Consider the following 18,536-nt stretch of genomic DNA (forward strand, 5'->3'; position numbering starts at 1 on the left):
TTTTAACAGTAGTCATGGAAATACAGTGAAGATAATTACATGCTTTTTCCATATTCATGTTAATATTTATTATGTTTCTTAATAAATGTGTCCATTTGGGGCACAATGGTGAGACTAGCCACTTTCAGGGGTGAAAGCGTCAGGTAGTTGGTTAATGTCAGTGTATTGCTAAAAAATTTATCTGATTAGGTATCTGTTGTTTAGCCATACCTGCTCTTACGTACAGTCTAACTGTGCAAATATTTTAAATATCTGTACCCTCAGTAATAATACATATTTTCTTTCTTGCAGTATTTTCACAGTAAAGAATCTTTTTTGCTCCCAATAAATCAGTTCTGTCATTAATATTTAGGCATAAGGACTGTGTTATTGTACAGCTGTTAGAGTATTGCCCTTATCTTAAGGATTTAAAACACTTTGTTGCAAGTTAGTATTTTTACAGTATTTGAAATTTGAATTGTAATTACCACAGCCACATATGAATATGCATTGTGCCAACTCTGAATTATGTAAAATATCAAACCTTCCTGTCAAATTGGCTGAGTCACGTATTTTTCTCAACTTTTTCTTATTTTGTTGAAGCTGTTTGAAATTGAAGAAACTCCTATGCAGAGTACAAGATGATGAGAAATAATAGCACACTTCAGTATTTGTACTTGAATAGTTTCATCTGCATGAACTTTAAATTGGCCGTCTAGTTTAAGGGGCTGAACACAGATGGCAGAGTAATGGGTGGCTAGCGATCTACTTCATATTTGAAAGGACTACCTTAATTTCAAGTGCAAGGTAATAGAATTTCAAAAACACAGAAAAATTCAAAATTCAAAAATTTTTACTGCTGGCTGTTTAAAAACAGTAGAAGATTTATATTAAAAAAAATCTGGAACTGAATTCATAGCTTGAAGTGGTTTGCTTTTGCTTGAGAATATATCTGATTTAATAAACAAAACAATATAGTAAAATTTGTCTTGCAGCACACATTGGAAATGTTAGCTAGGCTATGCAAGAAATAAGTTTGTGTCCTGCTTTGTCTCTCAATCTCTGTAAGAGTTGTCATTTGTTTTCATGCTAGCACTCTCACATAAATCATGGCATGTCTTTTGCTGTTTCAGTAAAGAAATTGTTATTGATTTGCCTATGGGGGATGAGTGAAAATGAATTCAGTTAAAAAATAAAAAACACACTTTGAATATTACCTTATTTCTGAATAAAACAAGATTTCTCTTTCGATTTGGATGAATTGGAACAGAATTACAGATGCAAAGTGTTTTGAACGATTTGTGCAGGGAAGCCAGAGAGCTCTGCTGCTTTGCATTGCATGAATGTGTGGGGTTTTGATCTGGTAATTATGATAATAATTCTGATAATTTTGATCTGGTAATTGTACTGGTAGCCCAGTACAGTCTTATGATGGAGACCAAGTCCCTTTTTATTGGTGAGAGAACTTGTTGCGTGCAGCTTACTCTAGTACTTTCTCCCTTTACTTTTATTTTAAATACCTTGTGACTTTCTTCTCTTCTTCTCTTTCTCCCTTCTTGTAATTTCATATTTTGCATATACCTGCCCTTCATTCCTAGTTGCAATTCAGTGCTGAAGCATCACTCTTCAGTGGCTGTAGTTGCTTTATCATGGAAACATTGATTTACTTTTAGCCTTAAAAATTCTTTTGTTGTAACCTTTTTCAACTGTATATTCCAAAGTGACTTCACTAACAAAAGGGAGCTTTTGTGTACTGCTCCTGACATGTAATTCACAAAGTCTTTTTTTAAGTAGAGGCAGTATTGGTAGGATATTAGAAATGAAAATAGCTGATACTTTATACTTTTTTTTTTCCCCTGGGGCTGCACAATGATAGAACTGCATTTCTCTTCAGTGGCTCATATGCTTTAGTGTAATTGAATACTGATAAGCTGAACAGACAATTGAAGAAGCTTTTACATAAATTATAACGTGGACAGCGAAGTACAAGTTAGAGCTGTTAAACACTAGTCTTTGAAAAGGGGTTAGAGTTGTGGTCTTTATAACCTGTACAGTTTTCGTATGTTCACTTGGCTGCTTGCCCCTTCCATAGATTTCTGTATCAGATTTCTCCGTTATCAGTTTTCTTTTATCTTTGTTTGGTTTCAGTAACAGTAACCAAGATAATATATATTTTGACTTCTTCATTCTATGGAAACAGAACTATGTTATTAAAATTTTAAGGAATTGTTAAAGAATAATATATTTATAAATTATGAAATAATCATTTAACAACATCTCTTTATTGCAGGAAATTTAGCCTTGAATTCTTGGAAACTACTTTTGCTTTCATTAAATTGAGTATGTTTTATGTTTCTTGTGTATGTGTAAAGCAATAGTGTATGTGCTTCTGAAATCTTAGTCAGACAGAAGGCACTTCATATGTACCGTGTTGGCTGCCATCAACAACGTTCTCATACAACTCTTTTTCTCAACAACATTAATGAATTCAGAAGGAAAATCTTTCATAATCAGATAAAAATTTGTCTCTGTTTTCTTCCTGCATATTCAATAACTACATTTTTGACCCTGCGTCCGATAGCAGAGATAGCTAAGTTGTGAAGAGCACAGCTCTCCTAATTTCTAGAATAATTCTCTAAACATTGATCATCTTGCTGTATTACGACATCTTTACAGTTCTCTGGTGGCTTTTATTGCCCCATTCTAGGTTCTCTAGAAAACGAACTGCAGTGGAAACAATTCTTCTTGTTGCTCTTCAGGAGTAGCATGCTTGGGTGGTAAAACAGATTTTTTGGTACGTGCATCTTGCAGCCCAGCGACTCCAGACAGCAAATAGCGTTGTGGAAACCAAGTTACTGCAAGAATGTCGTGGGGGAAGGAGGAAGGACTTAGAGGAGCTTGGACTGCTCTCTTGGTGTAGAGAAACATTGGTCCTACATGTCCTTGAGCAACTCCGTGGGACTGTTTTGAGTTTTATTTCATCTGGTGACATTATAATAATGGTTAGCGCTCTTTTTTTTTTCTCCCCTGGAGTTTTATAGCAAAACTACTTCAGCACTTCTACTTCTGAAAAAATTGCTTTCAGGATAGATCTATATTAGACTGTGACATAAAATGTTACTGAAGGTATATTCTCTAGGGAATGTTGAGTATCTCTCTGTATAGGCAGTAATTCAGGTTTACCTATTCATAAAACATTTTCTTTGTGAGACAAATCCTGCCGTTTGGCAGCGTTATCCAGGTCACTGACAGCAGTAGCAACATCAGCCTCTGCAATGTGATTGAGCTAGAGAATGCGAATTAGTTTGCTGCGGAAGGTATCATCCGTGGCAGGAGGAGACTGCCTACGTGATAGATTCTAACAGCAGAAGAGTGATCATGACAGTAATTCAGAAGAAATAATTTTGAAGATAAACATAAAATTCCACTTCCTCCTTCTGGCAGGAAAACAAAATAGAGCAAATGGGCCTGCCCAGCACAATGATGTGCTCATTAACAGTGCTACGTACGGGCTGTGTGATCCTTTCACTGCTTTCTTTTCATAATAAAGCACCCAGTTATCTTTACTCTGGCTTAAAGGATCCTAGAGAAATTCTGATTTCCGATGCGTGCACCTGCTTTTGTTGACAGATCAGCGTTGCTTGCATGGTATTAGTCACAATTATTTTACTTGTATCAGTTCTGTTTTAAAAAAAAATCTGGAGCATGATTGTCTTTATACTTTTGTTTGCTAATTATTCATGTATGGCTTAATATTATTGATTGACATTAATAGTTGCTACTCTCCCAGTTTCCCTATATTAATGCTGTCTCACTGACCTGACATTTACTTATAGATTAGCACATGGACATTTTACTGCTTGCCATTTGTCTCCTGGCCCCTGAGTCTAGCTGACCTCTTGTCACTGCCAAGGAGGATGTGTTCGTTAATCTTGGTCTTTGCTGAAGGCCCAAAAGACTTGCTGCCTTCAGGTAGAAAATTGCCCCTACTGAGACAAGGCAGTGTAAAGTCTGAGTGGCATCTTTCGATGTGCTGTGCTATTTGCCCAGCCTGGCATGGGAGAGGCCTCTCCGCTGGTTAGCCAGACTTGCCCAAATTGCCTATTTGTAATTTAGTTGTTTTGCTTCCTTCTGGAATTTGGGAATTCTTGTCTGGACAGTCTCAGTCACTTGGAGGCAGAGTAATATATAAGAGACTTGTGTGTAGAAGTCACAGAAAGAAGAATTATCTGCACAGAGAGGGAAAAGTAACACCGAGTGGTACAGAAAAATCCTCATTCTTCAAATCTGTTAGTCTCAGTGTAGGGTTCTTGTCTGTACACCAATAGTGAAGTTGTGAAAGCTTATGTATGGCAGTTGCCATATTTTATATGTTTAAGTAAAGTGGTACTTTTTTTTTTATCTGCTCCTTGAAAGTACCTGTTGTGAGGTTTGGTGGCGTGACTGTATTTGGGAGTGGGATGTCACTGCAGGAGAAGCACAAAGAAGAATCTGCGTGTGGTCGTTCCCTGGTGGGAACAGCCTGAGCTGTTACAGGACGAAGGTGCTTGTGCTGAATGCTTGTTCTTCATTTTGTATCTGTTTGTTCTTGTTTTCCCATGTCAGCTTTCCTTAACCACGTTTGCAGAGTTGTTCTTTATATTATCACAGGTTGCATTTATGCTGTCTCCCAGTTTTTGAGAAGCAAAGCTAAATAGGCCAAAGGCAAAGCTCTGCAGATTTTCAGTCCACCTTTCTAGTACACAGCAGCAATACTGCATTGCTGGACAGTTTGATATTGCGTTTGATGAACTAGTAAGCAGTGCTCTACTTCGAGGAAGGTATTAAGTTGACTTAAGCAGTCTCATGCTTTTTCTCCTCTGCCTTGTACAATATATTGCCACCACGTTGCTGTTGTCAACAGAACTATTTATGGATCCAAACACAGATCAAAGCTTTTCTTTCTTGCCCAGGTTCTCAGCTAGATCATGATTTGCATTAGGCATAGTGTCTTATGTTTAAGTTTAGTATCTTTGGCAATGGGTACTGAAATGAGAGCAGGAGCACTCCGAGTCCATGTGCGTATCCAGTTGACCATTAAATGGCAGCAGGAACATTTCAGACGGATGTAGCAGCATTTGTCTGAATGTTGTAAGAGAACAAATTGGTCCCATGCTGGGACACTTTGACTGCTGTGTAAAAATTAATACAGCAGAAAAATTTGCAATTGACTTACTGTTTGGAGCTTGACTGTTAGTGAGGTATTTCTGGAGTTGAATCAGTTACAGGATTGGAGAAGGGAAGAAAAGATAGTTATTCGAGAGTTTTGAAAATTACTGAATCACAACAATTTATACATTTATTTAGGTAAAATACATTTATTAATTCTAATGCATTTTTGAACGACACTTCAGAGATTGTTCATTGCTAGAGTGAATTTATTTACTCCCCATTTGGAATTGTCTTCAAAATCTCTCTGTGGAGGTTTTACACATACTGAGACTGACCATGAAAAACTTGTTTAGGCTATTGTTTCTGTCAGCAGTGACTTTCTTAGTTTTAGCCAAGGTATTCCATCTCTGTATTGCTTCAGAAATAGTAATTGTACCACTGCTTATTGTTATCAGAAATCTCTAGAAAAATAGACTATATTGAGCATACATCTAATGCATTAAACAAGTCTCCAAAGAGTCTGTACTATCACACCAATTTTATCTTAATACCTTGTTTTATGTCCTAATGTAATGCCTTCAGTGCATTGGCTATTAAACGTGGCCTGTCATTCTTAATAGGGAAAATAACATGTATGTTGTCAGTACTGTAGAACGTACTCTTTATGTTGTCTCTTTTTAACTAACTAAAAATTCTCCCTGTGTTGTTAGACTATGCTTTATTCCCCCCCCAAAAAAAATTAAAAAAAGACAATTGCTTTATTTCTCTTACAGTGTTTTTGATGCATTGCCTTTTGCACACATATAGAAGTATAAGAGGAATGCATCCAAAGATGTCTTTTTAAGCCATTCCTGACTTCTTTGATACCACTCATATGCACAGAAATGTATGCATACAATAATTGTGGAAGAGTTTGGTTTTACTTTTTTTTTTGATTGTAGTTTTTAACGTTAGGCCTTTTGGGCCAATTGTAATTCATTTCCCTTTTAAGAGAAAAAGACCAAAACTGTTTTAAAACTCGCTTAAATTTGTTTGTGGCTATTATTTGTTTAACAAAATCAGTGATGTCTTTAGTTTTTATCTTAGTTTACAGTGCTACAATGTTTTTGTTGTATTTTCTGGTGCTTGATTTGTGAATATGATGGTGCATTGAAGCTTTTCATTGGCCTAAATCTTAGGTTGTAAATGTAATTTTTTTGTGTGGGCGCACAACAAAAAGCAAGTATTGAAGGCAAGTCATGGAAGTTAAGCAAAGGTGCTCCTGTGTGAGATTCTTCCATTTTGTGCCCGAATCCTGGCAATAAAAGAAACTCTTTATTTTTTGAAAGTCCAGACCTTTTATTGATAAAATTGTTCAGGCCCTCAAAAGAGTGCAGTTCATTTTCAGTTTTAGAGTTTAGTATTTTTGAGCCTTGAAGAGGTTTTCTGCCTTAGTTTTCTTCCAAAGGCTGGCTCGTTGGCAAGGCTAAAGAAAGATGGTCCCAGAAGTGATGACTGCAACATTTTGAACTGGTTACTAAAGCAATCTCAGTATTAGGGGGCAGCAAGCTTTCTGTGCACAGTTTGTAGAGATGTATTTTTCAGAAGCTGTGTTAAGGCACTTCATGTGTATTAATCCAACCCAGTCACATTACAGACATTTTGGTTTCCAGTGCTTGCTATATATTTAGAGATGGAAAGTTCCATGGCTCATTGGTAATATATACATTATATTCATGTAGTCTTCTGGTTTTTGCCTTCCCCTCCAAGAGGGAAAAACAGACTTTTAGTTTATGGGTCTAACAGCAAATGCAAGAAGCTTTGCCAGTCAGCTCACTGATTTTGTTGGCTTAAATGTCAGCCAATTTAACCAGACTTGTACTGTGTTTTTTCACTTAGCTGGTGAGAGAACAGAACTTTTGATAATTAACATGAAGCATTAGTCCAACCTATCTAATCTAAGGAGATATAAAATACAATGCCTTTATTGATATCTTTTGTTATTTGATATTGCTAGTGTGTACAGGAGAGAATATGTGTGTACGTTTTAAAATATGTAATCTTGCTGTGATTGCCTAAGTAAAACTTTCTGAGTCAAAGAGAAAAAAAGGTAAGTATATGACAGGAAAGAGGACTAGCAGATTTGACCCTTCGGCAGGGCAGGGCGAGGTTGTTTCTCTCAATTCCTGTACCAGTGGTATAGTTAAATAGACACAGACTGAGGATTCTCACGTTTGTTTTTGTTTGTTTGTTTTTAAACATAAAGGTTTTGTGGTTTAGTTTTTTTGTTTTGATTTCTGTACTTCATTACTATTTAAAGGCAAAAGGATTATTGGGGGGAGGGAGAAGAGGAAATGCATTCCTAATCTAAATTAAATTAGGACAGGCCAATTTCCATATATTTCCTCTGTATGCAAAGGTTCTTCCAGTTGATAATCTAGATCAGGAGCTGAATATAGATGCTCTTATTCACACTGGGAGGAACCTCTTTGCCTACATTAGGTAGGAAAACCAGCCTGTGATAAGAAGTTAAGCTTTGTGAATACATTTGTGCTTCCAGTTCTCAGTAATTAATTGGCTGCAATCTATAAATACACAAAAAGGGGCCTCACCATAGAAGATTAATTCCATATTGAATATTGTCTTATTCATAAAGAAGAGGCTGTGAGGGTCCTTTGCCTTTTTTTTTTGCTGTTCCTCGGAGGTCAAACTAGGCGCTGATATTTAACTTCATGCTTTTTTTTTTTTAATCAGTAACACAGGTCTTGTTTGATGTAACTTCTATCTTTACGATGTCAGTTCTTTGACCAAATACAGCATAAAAGATAATTTTTGAAGTGTTTTTTTTCCTAAGGAGAAGAGTCTTGTTGGCCAGTCACGTTGTTTCTAAAGCCTGAGCATGGAAAAATGCAGTAGAATTATTTTTTTGGCCTGATGTAAACAAATGCAAGTTGGAACAGATGCAATGAGTAAGATGCCACATGTATAATCTATTATTTTAGAGTGGAATTGTGATTGTAAGGAAGTATATCTTTATTAGATGTGAATTTTACAAATACTCAAAACTGTTGGCTAATTCATCTAGGATCATGAACCGTATATTTCACAGTGTAATTAATTTTGCTCTGTGTTTGATGTGTAAGATGTTTGTGTCATCAGTAGCTTTTTTTTTTTCCTTTTCTTTTCCAAACTCAGGTAGATTGGGAACAGTCTAATAAAAGCAAACTACAGCAAGCTGTTTTTCTTCTTTAGATTAAGGGGACAATATCCTTGACAGGTGTTTCCTGTTTCTGTTTTTAATTAATGTTGTTCTCATTACTCTGAGTTTTTCAGACTTCTCTTTCTGACACAAGCTTGGATTATCACCTTCAGAGATACTTACTCTTGAATGATATGCATCTAAAGTTATTAATGCAGCCAAACGAATGACACATAGTTTATTATGTGCTTGAAAATAACAGACATGCAACTGGTGTAATTAAAACGCTGGTGGAAGGTTGGATGATCAACTGCTCAGCTTTGAAAGACACAGTGAATGATGCCAGGGATTTTGAGACTCACAGAGAACTGCAATACCAAGGACTGCATGAGAGAGTGTCACGGTTCTTGCTGTTCTCATTTCTGGTAGTCCAGACAGTTTTTATTCTTCAGTCAGTAATAGCATACTTGATTTTTCCATCTTAGATTCTAAAAAATGTAAGTCTCAATGGAATCTTCAGATCTCTACCAAACTGTCATACTTGTACCTTTTTTCACTTTTTAAAAACCATCTTCACCCACTTTGGCCCACTGCAGTGGAAATGTACCAGTTTGTACATTTCACAAAATAGGGCTGGTGCTCCTTGTATGTGTTTGCCTCCTTCCATCCTAGGAGCCGATGTTGAGCTACCGGGTGAGCATCCAGCCCTTCAGACTGGCCATGCTGCTGTCTGCTTTCTTTTAAAGCCCCTGCTGGTGGCTTTAGTCCCGTACCACTTCTTTAAGGCCCATCCCATGTCCACGCTGTTGCTACAGGCTACCGATACTGAAGGTTTCTAGACTTGTCCTTTCCTCCCACTTCAGCTGTTGTCTTCAGATGATAATGAGTTTTTCTAACTGCCTTTAGATGTTTGGGAAGCACCTCACCCTCTTGTAAAGCAGCTTGTAAAAACAGTCAAGTAGCAGCTTCATTGTGTGCCTAAGTGGAAAAGTAAATTTTAAAATGCTTAATCTCTATGTAGATGCAATTTAATTTTAATAATCTTAATGCAATTTAACATCTGGAAACAGAAGAGTCAGCACTTAGTCTGATCCAAAGCTTATTGAAGTTCAAGGACGGGTTCCCACTGACTTCAAAGAGCTTTGAATCAGCCAGATCTTGGTGAGCCATCAGTATCTTTGACCCTCCTGAAATAAACCAGCTAAAATGTAAGCTGTTAAATATTTTCATTGCTTCTAAAAATTTCAGCTGAATTTGTTTAAGCTTATAAGGATTAAGTACATAGCATACGTTAACTGCATATAAAGACCTGCATTCCTTTTTTTCACTTCATCATATCAGGGGCTGGGTGTAGGGGGGACAGGATTTTAGCTATCAGCATTATGAGGCCTCTGATTTTTGATGAGTGTGGAATCTAGATATTAATACAGAATGTAAATGCTTTAATGTGTTTCTGGTATATATCCAGGGTGCTGTGGACATCTGGTTTGGCCAAATGAAAAGTGCTGTAGTATAGGTGTTCTGGGAAGGATGGGCCTGATACAGAGAAAGGGAGCCAGAACAAGTGTTTAAATCTGATTTTACCTTGATGATTTGAAAACTGTGGAGTTTGTTTTTAGAAATGCATTGCGGAGAATACTTTTAAATGACATTGAGAGGGAAGTGGGAGTTTGAGGCTGTTGAAGCAAACTGAGTTAATGACAGTGAGCACTGGAAACTTTTTACTGCAGGTTCTGAGGAGAAAAATGTGTTTGAAAGGTAAATTTTAGTATGGTTTGGAAAGATTTAATTGTGGTGCTTCTAACGATGAAAACCAACTGTTCAGGGTTGGACTGGAAGTCATTTGTAAGAAGGAGCAGTTCCTTTAATCCATTGTTTCTTCCTTTATTTCATACCAGTTTAAGGATTGAACAAATATGTCTCTGCTCGCTTTTCTGGGTTGTAACAGATAGGACCGTATCAGATTGCCTGTCCTCATTCTGTCTGCAGAAGACTAGAATTCCCATTAGCTGCATTCAAGTGTATGCATCTATCTGCTGTGACATCTCAAATAGTTGTTTTGGATACAAATTAGAAATTCAGAGTAGATAAATCTACAAAACAGATCAGTCAAGTCATAGAATCATTGGTTTGGGTTGGAAGGGGCCTTAAAGACCACCCAGTTCCAGCCCCCTGCCATGGGCAGGGACACCTCCCACCAGCCCAGGTTGCCCAAAGCCCCATCCAGCCTGGCCTTGGACACCTCCAGGGATGGGGCATCCACAGCTTCTCTGGGCAGCCTGTGCCAGGGCCTCAATACCCTCATAGTAATGAATTTCCTCCCAGTGTTTATTTAATCTAAACCTACCCACTTTTAGTTTAAAGTCCTTATTCCTTGTCCCATCGCTACACTCCCTGGCACACAGTCCCTCCCCAGCTTTTCTGTAGGCCCCCTTTAGGCACTGGCAGGCTGCTGTAAGGTCTCCTCAGAGCTTTATCTTCTCCAGGCTGAAAAACCCCAATTCCCTCATCCTGTCTTCACAGGAGAGGTGCTCCAGCCCTCTGATCATCCTTGTGGCCCTCCTCTGGACTCATAGTAAAGGAGAGGCCTGCACTTATCCACCTTATCATCTGTTTTCTACTGGTGGATCTGTTCTGGGCTCTGTTCTAAAGCTCCAAAATAAAAATAACAGTGCACATTCATCTCACAATTACTAAGAACTTAGGGGAGTATCATCAGTCTTACTGCATCTAATCGTAACCACTTGATTAGTATATTACTAATCAAAGAACTCCATTTTAGATTTGTCAGGTTTACTGTTAAACAGTGAACATAAGTGTGCATCTATTACAAACTGGTGAAAATGAATGTCAGATTACTTCCCGTTGATTTTGTTAAAGTGAATTAAAATCACCCTTTCTCTGAAGTTGCTGTCGTTGTAAGTGCTACCTTTGGGTTATGTAGATTGTATTTTGGAAGCTCTGTTCTCTGAGACCTTTTCTCCAAATATCAAGATTTATCAGGTTCTACAACTTTGGCCACAAGTGAGGATGAAGAAATCAAAAAGTCAGGACATTCCCAAGTGCTAAATACTGGTCACTCCCTTTAAATTGCTTTCCATTTTTGTGGTTTTTAGTATATATCCTCTACGTGTCTGAATTAGCAAGAATACTGATGCTTCAAGGCAGGAACAGGAAAATTTAGTTTCATATCAGTGAGCATCTTTTTTTTCCCGTTTTAAAAAAACATTAATTACATTTCAGTAGAAGGAAGCACTTACTTGCATGTGGATTCCCATTCCTGATTCCTTTTTACTGTTAAATTCTTCAAAGTCAAGTCCTGAACTTGCTCAGAATCTTGGTAAAATTGGTGCTTCAGCACTCCATGAACCCTCCTGTAACAGGAGGAATTTTGTAAGTATAGTTAACAAAATATGTACTTTTATATTATCTTGAGATTTAGAATCTCTTGGATTTTCTAATCTGTGTCTGTTCATTTGTATGTAATATTGTTCAGCAGTAGATCTTCTTTTTGGTTAGAAAATTGTGTAGGCTTAAATATTTGCAAGCTTAAAAGCCAGGAACAGCCTGTTTCCATATAAAGGCATCTCTTTTTTCAGTTACTGCCCAAGTGGAAAATTGGAAAGAAATTGTTGTGCTTTCAGTTAGCTTTAGGGCATTACATAGCTAAAAATTCCATGTATCCTTTTTGAGAGTAATACATGTAGGGAGATGCAGGCTTCAAAAACACTGTAGGAGAACTGAGTAAAACCACAAATAATGTGCCCTAGTATATATTTTTTAAAGACTAAATTTTTAAGAAGAAACATAGGCCAGCATTTTGGAAAAGGTAAAATAAACACAGAAACACAACAGTCTCAAATAACTTCTTTAGAGCAGGTCCTGACCAGGAAAAGTAAATGTTCCCTTGGAACATGCTCTGAATTCAATTTCTTAACAATAAGAATACCCTGCTTTTGAGTGAGAGGAGATAGAAATTATTCATGATAAGGTGTGGCTTTATTACACATACAGAAATGCATTAAAAGAAGAGTACAGTTTGGAAACTGCGGGCCTAACTGCATCTCCAGAAGGTTATTTTTTTTCTACTTGTCTGTACACAATGCCTCTTTCTGCCTACTGCTGTAGTAGCTGTGGCTGTCTAAGGCGTTAACCTTGTTTTGTAATCTACCTGTCTCCCCTTGGACACCATTCCTTCTTTGTCAGTGTTTGTATTGTTCATCTCAGGCTGTTGGGCACAAATCCCAAAGGTCATCTTTTATCCATGCGTTACTTACTGTAGCATGCAGTGTAGTCTTGTGATGTTTTAGGGTGCATAGGCATTCTCCTACCATCAACAGCCACTTCCAGCTTCTTCCACCAGTTTGTTCTCTTTTTTATCATCTAATATCTAAACAAAGAGTAAGCTCTGCAGCTGCGAAGTGTATGCTTAGAGGGATGTTGTCAATATAAAAGTAATCATATTCTGAATTTGTTGTGCGGTGTAGATATTTAAAGTACTACTTTTTGCATTTCTCTGGAGGAGGACATCAGGGAAAACTTGATTTACTAATTTTGTATGCGAATTATGCATTTTGGAGTGTGAAGAGGCTGATAGAAGCAGGAGAAAAGATAAGAGCAGCTCAGAAGTAAGAAGTATGCTGTGCTTGTGTTTGACACTAGCCTGTATATGTGTATTTAGGCTATGAGCAGATGAACAAGTTCCTGAGAAATAACGTGTAGGGTGAATTATCCATAGGGGGAAATGGAAGACAGAAGTGTGCCTATTGCAGTGCCCCATGTGTTTGCCCTTACATGACAAAGTTCACTTAGCAGCTTAGACCTGTGGCAACATGCTTATCTACCTATACCTTTGTTATTATTACTTCTTTGTTTGCCTACCATTTTCCACAGAGAAGGTGCCTCGGGTTTGTTCCCAGTTTAGTCTTATTGCCTATAGCATCCATTCGAGCTGTCATTATCAGGCCCTGGCTGTCATTTCCCTAGGTAGGATTGGGTTTGAGAATTGCATTTGTGTTTAAAGCTTTTTAGTGTTGTCCACTTCCTCCTTTTGTGAAAAGGGCAAGACACAGAGCAGGTCAGTAACCTGTCATCCTTAAGCAGATGGGCTGAAAGGGAGTGAAGGTTCAGCATCATCATCCTCAGCAGGATTGGTGACAGGGACTGCAGGCGGAGTGCAGTGACATGGGGAGGAGAAGTGCGGTAAAGGAGGCAGTAGTGGGCGCTTGTCAAGTCTTCCAATGACTGCTAATTTTTATTATTGCTCTGTAAAATCAAATACTGATCAAATTAGCTGTTACGGTTTTTTTCTTAAGCAAAATTTTTTTTCTTTCTCTAACAGTTACCAAAATTGCAAAAGTGTATGGGCGCGTCTCTAGACATTCTTCTTCAGTCCAGTAGAGTTGCATTTGTCCAAGGATGTTAATGTTTTATGGATAACTTGCATATTGACTTAAACTTCTTTAAGTCTTCCTTCATTTTTGTGTGAGTTAATTGGTTTACTGATTAACTATTTTTTTTTTTCACTTTTTGCTTTTTAATCTTTCTTTTCAGGCTTCCTAAAGCCAGACTTAATATTGATAGAATGAAAAAGTTTAAGAGGAGACTTTCCTTAACCTTGCGTGGAAGCCAGACCATTGATGAATCATTGTCTGAGCTAGCAGAACAAATGACAATTGAAGAGAACAGCAGCAAAGATAATGGTAAGCATATCTTTTTATTCAAATACGAATTTGATCGGGTCCTGCTTGAGTGAATGGTGTTGGTTTTTTTCATTTTTTGTAGCTGCATGGAATTCCTTATCAAGCTTTTAATTTAACTGACATTTGACTAGCCTAGTTCTTTTAACAGTCTGATATGTTGTCATTTATTTAATATCAAACTATTATACAGCTCTTTATCCAAAGCTTCCTAATTTGCTATTTTAATGTAGTGAGCAACAAGGATCGTAATCAATAAACAAACACTTTATTGTATGAGTTTAAAGGGTCTTACATCAACTTCATATGGCTTCAAATTCAGTTTATTTCCCAAAATTATTATTTGGTAATATATTGATAATAATTGCTTAAGTATTTTGAATAAAACTGTTTGCATTATCATTGGTGATGTAGTGCACTAGTCTGAGAACTCTGTCGCCTCTTCATCTCTTTGAATAGAACTTCTCTTCAACAATAATTAAGGCATTTAGAAACATCCGGGACACCTATCTTGTTTGTGTATTCTTATTCAGTTCTTTTGCTGATTCCATAAGCATACTGGCTGCTGTAACATCCACGGTAATGATAATATTGCATCTGAATCCATGTTGCAGTAATAGCAACTAGAAGAGACTGTGTTTCTTTGTTCTGTTTCCTTGACTGCAGCATTTAAGTCATATTTCATCTTCTGTGCTGATTAGTATTATTTCTTGTTCTGCTGACATCTAAGATTTTCTCAAGTATCGAGTGATCTGAATTTTTTTCACCTCACACCAATAAATGTTTCTGAATATTCAATGGGAATATTCAGACAGGACTGGGAAATTTAAACAGAAGTAGAGGCAATGGAATTTGCCCTGCAGACTTTTAAACCCCATCCAAGATCTGTTGTATACCGAGCTGACTTGACCTTTGACAAAACAAAACTATTAGTGTTTTTCATTTTTATCTTTAATCCCTGGCTTGTTCATCACTATTGTCTTCATCATGGGCCGTGCCTGATAGCTTGGAAAATGATGTCTTTAGAGCTTTATGCATTTATACAACGGATCTACTCCAAAACAATAATTATAGTATTTTTGCACTAGTATGTATAAAATACTTTCTGAGACATTCTGAGCAGTTGTCCAACATGGTTTTGCTTGTATTAGCCTTTGTTACTGACTCATATTTTCTTCAGACCTCTATATAATTCTGATAGATTGATTCCATTATGTGAATAAGTGCTAAGAATATTACTTCTGTGCTGGGAAGTAAGCATCAAAAATTGTCACCAGCATCAGCGAATGTAGTGAACTGGGTTACTGAAATGATTCAGTTGAAAACTGCATCCAGGAAGAATAAAAAGACTTTGATTTACACTGGATCACATTCTGTGTTCTAGCTCAAGGTAGAAAGAACACAATAATTAGTTTCTGAAATGTGAGCTCATGGTGTCCTAAACCTTGTATAACTCTATTTGTAGTTTATAATATATAAGAATTATCTCAAGCAGCAATATTTAGATGTCTTCTGCATGTTTCTGAACCAACTTTGACAGACTTAACTTCTCTGTAGATATTTGAAATGTTTCTAGTTACAAATAAATTATTTATCTTCCAGTACTCATTTTATTTTGCTTTCCACATTATCTCATTGGCCAAAAGGAAGCTTATATGCCAATATATGCCACTATTTTGTGGTATAATACATACTATGCTTAGAACTGCAAAATGCTGTCAATACCATAATAGAATACCTTTGGATACATTAAAGTGCTGTAGATCTTTTTCAAAGAGGAAAGATAGTAAACACAGATTGTATTGTTGCTACATGTAATCTTTAACTCATCTTTGTCATTTAAAAGTGTTACTGCCATTTGCTTCCCTTTTCTGATACTTTTACAGTGCTTGTATTATTATCAGTTTTAACTTCGATCTTGCAGAGATGAACAAGATACTACCTTGTGTGTTTTTTTTCCTTCAAGAACTCTTAGAAAGTAAGATTGGAAAAATGCTTGCTACACCATATAATCCTGCTTTTCTAAAGGAAGCTCTTAACTTTCCCACTATTTAAGATATTTTGGAAGGAGTAGTTTTCAGATGGATCATAGGAGACAAGATTTGGGCAACAATTGCTGTAAAAAGAAGACAGGAAATGAGTTCTCTCTTCTGGTGAAAGATAAGTTAGGGTTAGGTAGTGAACATGGCCTGGAAAATGGTCCTTCAGCAGACATAAAAATTACTTACAGAGGAATGAGTAAATGGGAAAGGCTTGCCTCAGTGTCTTTATATGTAGAATTGGAGTGCGAAGAAACCTGTACTAGCTGTAAATATCAAATTGGCACATATGAGAAGATGTAGTCTCTTAAAGAACAGCTTATGAGTTGATAGAATTATTAGGGCTGGAAAAGATAGATACATTAAGATCTCAGAAGTGCATTTCTTTACTGCAGTAACGCTGATCTGAGAAGACAGGAGCAACCTTCTCCCCTAGTTTTGCTTTTAAGAGGAAGACATGGCACTTCCACCCTGTGGAACAGAGAAACATAAATGTGACCGTTGTGCAGACTTTGGGTCTGTTCTTGAACTTAGAAAGCACAGTAAAAGCAAGCCAGTATCTTCATCTACAGAGAATCGAAGTCCAGGGTACAGACAGTCTTCAGAAAGTGGTTCTACAAATGTAGTTTAGCCAACTCTCTTTCTCATGCCAAAGGCAAGGGTAGAACCTAAATACCAGAGGCATTTACAACAGAATTTTCTTCTGCTGTTGTGAGTTTTGTTTTGTTTTGTTTTTCTTCCTAGGGATTAAACTGTCTTATCTTCTGTCATTCCATTCTGATGGCCATGTTCACTGAAAGATAATTTTTATACAAGGCAGCTTTTTTTCTTCCTGAAAAGTGTGTTCAGCTGCACCTTAGAGACTACATTTGTAGAAATCCAGTTCTGTGCTGACCTAGGATCCATACTCATCTCTTACTTTTCATGTCTGTCCTGTAAAATCTGTATTTGAAACTTATGGTTCAGCACTGTGATTCCAGATGTAGATCACATGCAGATAATACCAGGGAGCTTTTGTCACAGTTGCCCTTCTGGAGTAGCCAGTCTTGTTCAGCACGCTCTCGAACTTTTCCTCTCCCAGAACAATTGCCTCTGATTCCAAGTAGCTGCTGCTCTCATCCATAGACCTACCTTGTCATTAGCTCTAACATTTGAGTGGGTTGTTTGAAGATTGGTTTTAGAGAACATTACTCCTAATGTAGAACAAATTGTCCCATTTGTAGTTCACAGATGTAAAAATAGATGCATAACTTTTGATTTTTTCGCAATGCATTGCTACCACTGAATCAGCTGACCTTTTGTATGCAGTCTCATTTCACACACAGCCTCCTTCATCATGTTATGTCAGTACAGTCTCAGCATGCAGCACTTACCCATCAGCAGCAAAATGGGATTAGCAGGGATCAACCCATATTGTTCGGTGCAATAGCAATGCCGTAGCACAGAGCTATTGCACTGAATGTGGAATAATCAACAGTATTCTTTCTGGAACACCATCAAATTACTTTGTGACCAGAAACCTACGTATGATTAAATCTGCCTTACAAATTACGTTCATCATAATTGGCTTTTGGGTGTGAAAGTATCACATAATCAGATGCATAACCTGTAAAAGTAGAGGGACTGATGAAATGCCTAATATACATATGAAGCCTTATGAACTGTGGGCTGTACAAAGGATACTTTGGGGGTATTTTTTCATCTGGAAACAGCAGCTTTGTCATGGTCTCTCATGTTTTAACATACAAAACTAATTAGTTGGATTTGTTGTTTGTTTTTAATTGTCTTGATTCAAGCACAATAACATTTTGCTGGCTTGTTCCTTTAATTTTAGATTCTACGTTAATATATGTATTCAGATTAATATGAAAAATACTAAATGGTAATTTGTAGCACTTGACAACTAAATTTGCTCCTGAAATTTTTCTTTGCCAATGACATACTAATGAAATTTGGCTAGAAGTAACATCCAAATCATGCATATTTAAAGCCCAATTAACTGTAAAATTTATGCAAATGCTTTAAACACATATGAATATGCTCTCTAATGAAAGTGAAAAATCGGGCTGTATTGTCTAATATTATTAAATACATTATCATAAGCTCCAAGCATGCTTTTAAGATTAATTAAAGATATGTTCATAAACACATCCACAGATCTTGCGTTAATATATAAGTAACACTTTGGTTGGAAAGCCATTATATAATGCCTTTTCTTTTCTTTACATATATTTATATATGTATACATACTTGCTAAAACAAAACGAGTGAGGTTCTGATAGAATTGACTTCATGAACTTCACAGAATCATAGAATAATATTTATCTCCATTTAGTCTGTTGTAGCTCAGTCATGTGATCATGGAATCTACTCTCACAAACACTTGCATAATTTTTTTGTAATTTTACAGGTGTGAGTAATAATGGAAGGATCAGCTACAGTAAAGTGCGTAAGTGTTTTTTAGGTTTAAGGCCTTAATGACTAGTTACT

General features: G+C 36.8%; 1 protein-coding gene across 2 annotated transcripts in view; it reads left to right on the forward strand.

Annotated features, from left to right (window-relative positions):
- CDK17 (cyclin dependent kinase 17) overlaps positions 1-18,536 on the forward strand; it is a 93,659-nt gene that overhangs the window by 21,414 nt on the left and 53,709 nt on the right. Inside the window, exons 2-3 of one of the 2 annotated variants that reach the window (XM_035336838.1) lie at positions 13,862-14,010; positions 18,457-18,495. In XM_035336838.1, the coding sequence (XP_035192729.1) occupies positions 13,893-14,010; positions 18,457-18,495 (157 nt within the window). In that variant the 5' untranslated portion in view covers positions 13,862-13,892. The remainder of the gene's footprint in view (positions 1-13,861; positions 14,011-18,456; positions 18,496-18,536) is intronic. The other variant, XM_035336845.1, reaches the window with a different exon arrangement.

This window comes from Oxyura jamaicensis, chromosome 1 (genome assembly GCF_011077185.1).
Source record: "Oxyura jamaicensis isolate SHBP4307 breed ruddy duck chromosome 1, BPBGC_Ojam_1.0, whole genome shotgun sequence".
Taxonomy (NCBI): Eukaryota; Metazoa; Chordata; class Aves; order Anseriformes; family Anatidae; genus Oxyura; species Oxyura jamaicensis.